At 32.7% G+C, this 6,655-nt stretch overlaps 1 protein-coding gene across 2 annotated transcripts; it reads right to left on the reverse strand.

Moving 5' to 3' along the window:
* Positions 1 to 973: 973 nt before the first annotated feature.
* LOC107910682 (bromodomain-containing protein DDB_G0270170) lies at positions 974 to 5,757 on the reverse strand. Of its 2 annotated transcripts, none has more exons than XM_016838639.2 (9): positions 5,159 to 5,757; positions 4,473 to 4,509; positions 4,319 to 4,397; positions 4,195 to 4,240; positions 4,005 to 4,103; positions 3,246 to 3,314; positions 2,812 to 3,160; positions 2,530 to 2,678; positions 974 to 2,109 (listed from the first exon to the last, which is right to left on the reverse strand). In XM_016838639.2, exons 1-9 carry the CDS (start codon positions 5,579 to 5,581, stop codon positions 1,741 to 1,743), a joined length of 1,620 nt encoding a protein of 539 aa, XP_016694128.2. In that variant the 5' UTR covers positions 5,582 to 5,757; the 3' UTR covers positions 974 to 1,740. The 2 variants fall into 2 exon arrangements, with proteins under 2 accessions (XP_016694128.2, XP_040944619.1); XM_041088685.1 differs by having other exon boundaries at positions 5,192 to 5,756.
* Between the last annotated feature and the right edge of the window lie 898 nt (positions 5,758 to 6,655).

A 6,655-nucleotide genomic window follows, 5' to 3' on the forward strand; every position in this document is an offset into this window, starting at 1 on the left:
ATACTTATACTTTAATTTGATTATTTTTATTCCATATACTTAATAAATTTTAAATTCTATCTTTAACTAAACGATAACCGTTAAATTCATTAAGCTAAGTTCCACTATTTCGAAAATCTGATATGTCAAACATATTATCATATGTATAATGTCATGCCAGTTTGTTACTTTCATATATATTACTCACTAAAAATCCAATTAATGGGTTAAGATTGTCATTTGCGTTAGGACTGAAATTTCAAAAATAAAATTTATAACAACTTAAAATGATCCAATTGAATACTATGGGTTAAATCTACAACTATATATAGTATAAGACTAGTAATTGAATTTAACCAAATAGATCTAACTACTGTTTGGGTTAGGATTAAAATTTTAAAATTCGAAAATATAGAGACTAAAATGATCAAATTAAAGTACATGATTTAAATCCATAATATATATAAAGTACAAGGACTAATAGCAGAATTTAACCTAAATTTTATAAATGGTCTGGTGGCTGATAAAAGCATTTTTAGGTGAAACTGAGAGAGATTGTTTGACAATTTATGAAGTGGGTTGGAATTTTGGGGAACTAGAAATATAGTTTGTCGGCACTCCGCATCTTCCAACCAAGACTTTGTATTTTCTTTTTCTCTAAAAAGTTTTCAACTGTCGAAGACAAAGGAGTAGCCACCACTGCATCTGAATATGAAATCAGTATCCAAGGTAAAACTAACATACAAAACCTTGTATAAAATTGCATTTTGTCCATTTAATTTTTTTTAAATGATCTTTCTTCATTATATTACAGAATAAATTAGTATTTTCTATTAAAAATTTCATCTATTTGTATTGTTAAAAATTGGCATGCATAAGGAAATAACTAGACGGTGACATGTGTCACATGTATGTTATGTTGACGTCCAAAAATCAACTTTTAATAATAGAAATGAATGAAAACTTTAACAGAAGATCAATTCACTCTCTAATCTAACATACAAAAATCAGTTTGTCCATTTTAAATAGAAGAAATAAAATACAACCTAACTCCTATACGGCAGTTTTACAAGTGAACTACAGGTCTACAAGGAAGACGCTGCCAAATTCACATTACCACGTTAACTAATAACATTTTGATTTGAAGCCTACCCTGTGGTTTCATTGTTCCACCTAAGAGAGGCCCCCCAAAATTAAAGTCCAATGAACCTCTCATTCACATTCACCCAAAAAGTTAAAAGAAAAAAAAAGGGGGGGGCTGCTCCACTGCCTATTTGAGATGAACTTGTATTCTTATTCATGTAAACTATCTCAAAAATTCAGCTGTGACATAAATCTGTGGCTTTCTTAACCTAATTAAAAATTTTGATATATCAATCTGTACAGTATATTCTTTTCCTACATAATGATCACATGGCTGGCTTCTTTTTTTGTAGAACTACTCAACTCCAACTTTCCAATCAACAAATGTGTTATATTCAGTTCAATCTTTACATTTCTTGCCACAAATTATCAGATTTGCAATGCTAAATCTGGGTGCGACACCATTGCATTTCTGGAATGTAAACCAACTGAATTATCTTCTGCTTTAGTCTCTTTTGAAACAAAATTGCTTGCATGCATTGCACACATGGCCGAACTATTAGGAGTGTTTCCACAAAAGGAATTCATAGGCTGTAATGCCAGTCCCATTTGAGGGGCATAACCAATCCCGAACCCACTTAGAGAACCATCGATACCCGAGTGCAGTGAAGGTCTTTGCTAAAACTGAAGGGAAGGTGCACAAGTCAAATCCTTTTGAGAGCTTAGTCCTCCAATGGTTTTGATGTCTTCGTTACATAGCAAAGGAGATCTACTTGCAGCAATAGAGCTTGAACCAGAAGTAGCTGGAGCTAAATGTATGCTAGAATGGTTACCAGATGTAGAGTTTGAAGATCTCTGCTTTCCAGAAAACAAACATTGTGGCTGCTCAGTCGACCTGTATTCTTCTACCCACCCAGGACCAAACTTCACCTTGCTAGGCAAAACACTATCAATTTTCCTTGAAGCAATTTTCCAAACAACAGGTCCAAGATCTGCGGCAAATCGTGCCAAGCTAGTAACATAGCCATTTTCTGCAATCAAACCAACCTGATACACATTGCAAAAGGGGAAAAGAAAAATGTTACCACGTACCAATGGATACAATGTTACACCTCACATAAAACAGATGAGGGAGATAGAAGAACATTAGCCACTGAGATTGTCACGATTGTAGAAGGGATAGAGCATTTTATGTTGCAAATGATCCCGATTGCTTTCTTCTTTTATTCAAATCAATAATGGTATTCCAGAATATTTGAAAACCCTTTGGCTAGATACATAAACATACAACACAAATCAAGCTATTCTTAACCCAGAATCTTGTGTACAATTTATTATGCACAAAAAAAGAGGAAATTTTAGGATTCATTTTATCTGTGCTTGATGAATATAAGGTCAGCTAGACATTCTATCTGAACAATTCATTAAATTAATCTTTTAACTAATGCATTAAAACATGAAACACACCGGAATTAGCTGCTTCAATTCTCCATTCAAGGTGGAAAAGATAGGCTGCTCATGTCCAGAATTCAATGAATAGTTGTAGGTGTCGCGCCTGTTCTCATCTACTGCAAAATGTTTCATTCCATACTTCATCACAGCCTTCACAACAGAAGCTGCAAGGTGAGAAAATAAATCAATATGCATAAGAACCGTGCAATATAAGGTTTCACCTTAAAAATGTTAAAGAATCAAGGATATATATACATATATAAGTATTAAAGTCAGACTACCAAATAGATACCAAACCTGGAAATTCATTCTCCCATTCAGACGAGCAATTGGCATAATTTTCCTTGCTATGAGAACCCCAGGAGGGCCTAGTTAATGTATCAGCAGGCTGGTGCTTTTGTAAACCAGGTCCTTTCCTCAAATTGTAAGTACTGGGAAGGCCGGAAGCATCTGTTCCAGAAGCTAGAGCTGCATCTGAGGAAAACTCGGAACCAACACGGTCCGAAGACAATGACTCCAATGACTTTTTGAGGCTCTTTCCAGGTGGCCTTCCTCGCCTCACAACTTTCAGCTGTGGTTCACCTTCATCACTATCTTGCCTCAAATTCTCAAAGTCCTTTTTAGCCAGCTCTTGCATTGATCGTGCCTAACCAACCAGTCAATATGCTTAAAATGATAGAAACTGGGGTACCAAAACAAAAGAATTAATAAAAAGAGAGGGCTGACCAAACCTGTCGAAAATAAACTGTGTCTGGTGCATTATACAGCATGGCATTCGAGCATATCAGAAAAACATCTTTCTGCATGAATCAAACTTAAAAGTTTCAATTCCAGTCCTTGCAACATCAAGTATCCTGAGTGTAAAGCATATGCTGGAAAACAAATCCCCTAAAAGAAGTTCTATTATTATGACGTCTGCAAAATTGAATCAAAAGACTATCTTCACTGGACAAGCCCAGTGCCATTATACAAACTAAAATCATTTCATTACGATTTTATCATCTTAGTAAACCTCAAAAAGCAACTCACAGCATATAAAGTTGTCGTCTAGGAAAAGAGTATGCTGTTATGATACCAAACTAAACAAGAAGTTCGGCAATCAATATTCCAGAAATTATGGGCAGACCATAGGCAATGCCAATGAACTTCTATATTATATAAAATTTAAAAGAATAAATAAGTATAAGCAAGTACACCAAGGATCCATCTTCTCAAACCAAATCAAAGAAGTCTTTCAGAGGGTAAATGGACTAGAACTAAAAAATCACAGTCAACAACATTACAGTAACCCCAGAAGACATAGAATGCCTCCTTATTCTACAATGACTTGCCAGAATCACGGCAAAACTTAACTGTTATTATATACACAAAAATCCAGAAAATATCAATACATACTTAATCAGCATCAACCAGCCAGTCCTGTACACCTTGTACCAGGGTAGACAGATAACATTATCCATATTAGCAAAGTGAAGTCTAGCAAAACAAACCTCAAATTGTTCCAAGGTTGTATAAGCTCCCCCATCAAGTTTTTTCCTGACAGTCGAAAAGTCCATTGGGTTTGCGACAATGTCACAGTAATCAGGAAGCTGTATTGAGATCAATCCAACATGATCACATGAAATGGATTTCACTTTTCAGTAATCGACATTTTATTCAAGAATGAAAAAGAGAATGAACCTCTTTGAGATCAACTGGCTCAGAGAAAACCCCGTAAGTGTCCTTCCTGCAAGTAGTAGATAAATCTCATAAAAAGATAGGATAAAAGAAAAAGGATAATTGAAGAACCGAAAATAACAGATACTTTTGAAGCCTGTCAAGAATGAACAGCAACAACTTTTTGTCTGGCAAAGGTGTCGTGGGGCCAAACTCCACCGGTGACCCTGTCCACATATAAAGAACATAAATTTAAGAATTCCCATAAATGCCTTTTCATGAAAGTCGGGATTGATTTTTACCATGAAGTGTGTGCGTAGTTTTGGATACTTTTTCTCCCTGCAAACAAGACAACATATTTAACAACCCAAATAGAAACTACAGATGGAGATGGTTTGCCTTGTTCATTGAAGAATTGGTGATGAAAAGTAGCATTAAAATGAGCAGAAATAAAAAGTAGAATTATTATTTTGTTTTTGATAAGCGAATTATTCTTAATATTAAAGAAAAGACAAATTGAAGCTTTTGGGTCTTCAGACATGATGGTCTGTGCATATCTTATTCTGCACATAAATAAAGGCCAGATAAATACAAGATAATAAAGAATAAAATTTGTAGAATTAGGAAATAAAGAAGATTTTCAAGACAAAATCAAGTTTTCCGAAAATAAAAAAATAAAAAAAAAGTAAGATAAATATCAAATAACCAAAAAAGAAAAAAGAAAAGCACAGTTCACGACTTAGTCAAACCTGTCCAATGTCCATAATCTCCGATCCAATCACAAGAATGCAATTCACGCGCGAAATCCAAAAGTTCAATTTCAAAAAGGAAATAAATAAAAATATCCAAACAAAGTATAGGAAAATCTCTCTTTTTCTTTTCTTTTTTCGTTCTTCTTTTGTCTGTTTTTGTTTCAAAAGACATCACTTCCAAAAACCCACAAAAAGCTATTTTGATTTTTTATATATATTCATGGATAACTAATCACCATTTGATCAGATCTAGGACTGAGGGTGGTAACCTTTCGTCGCTTGAGGGATGCCTCGGGATCGCCACCATCCGCGTTCGAATCGGAACCGCAGGAGGCCGAATTGTGCGCCGAAGGAATCGGATAATGGTGATGATTACGAGAAGAATTGAGGCCGAGCAATAGCTTATGCTTCTTCTGTTGGCGCTCGTCGTCGTCGTCATCATCATCATCATCACCACCTCCTCCGGCAATCCAATCGGGAATTGGGGAGCCTCCGTGGAGATTGGGGTTCCGGCGAGCGGATCGACGGCTGGAATTGGTAGAAGAAATAGTGTTTAGGACATTTAGGGGGTTTTGTTGAAGCGCTTGCTGCTGTTGATGTTGTTTGAGAGAGCGTTTCTGGAGTTCTAAGAGGGAGGGTCTTCCCTTCTTCCTCTTCATTGTCTCTGCTGCTATCTCTCCTCCAATCTCATTACTGTATTCTTTTTTTTCTTGCCCTTTATTATTTTTGTTATTTTTTAATGGAAATATTGGTGTTTTTTTTTTCTTTGATGGAGCAAGGGAGTGGAATCACTGGGATAGGATGCCGGCGTGGAGGGAAAGTCACGTGAAATGGATGGGATGTGCCCCACTCTCACGTGACACGAATTTCATTATTTACATTAAATTTGTAATATTTTTTTATAATATAAATCTTTGTTTAAAAATTTTAATGAAATTCTTTAAAAAATAATTATTTTAAAAATTTTAATGAAATTATTTAAAAAACAATTAATGAATTGAAAAGGTAATGTAATTATAAAACTTTTTTTAAAATATTTAACTAATTTAAAATCAATTATATTAATGTTATATAATTTTAAAAATATTTATTAGTAAAATAATACAAAAAATCATCATGATTTGAATAATAAAATATTATAATTTAGATAATATTATTATTAATTTCTTATATATTAATTCTTTTATGTATTATTAACATTTGATTTTTTATAATTTTATATTTATATTTATTCTACTTTAGTCGATGAATGTAATTAATTTTTACTATAATTGAAAAATATAAATTTAATTTGATAAACATTATTAATATGTTTTTTTTTTAATTATATTTTCAGTTTAACAATTTAGGGCACGTTTAGTTCACTAGAATAGAATAGAGCTATAATGTAATAAAGTTACAATGGAATAGAGCTGTAATCAGTAATTCAATTATTTGGTTGAATTTAATGAAATATAACTGTAATTGTATTATTGTGTTTGGTTGAATGAAATAGATATGTAATAGCATAAAGAAAAAAAACTAAAATGACCATAATACCTTTACCAGAATTTTGTTTAGATGTGGTTATTAAATTTTAATAAGATTATTATCAAATATAATTTAATAAAAATAAAAATAAAAATAAATAATTTAATCCTATTTTAATATAATTATTATTAAATATAATTTAATAACATTCTTAATATAATTATTTTTATATTAATTTATATTAAAATGTTTTTTATTTTTAT

This window comes from Gossypium hirsutum, chromosome D02 (genome assembly GCF_007990345.1).
Source record: "Gossypium hirsutum isolate 1008001.06 chromosome D02, Gossypium_hirsutum_v2.1, whole genome shotgun sequence".
Lineage (NCBI taxonomy): Eukaryota > Viridiplantae > Streptophyta > Magnoliopsida > Malvales > Malvaceae > Gossypium > Gossypium hirsutum.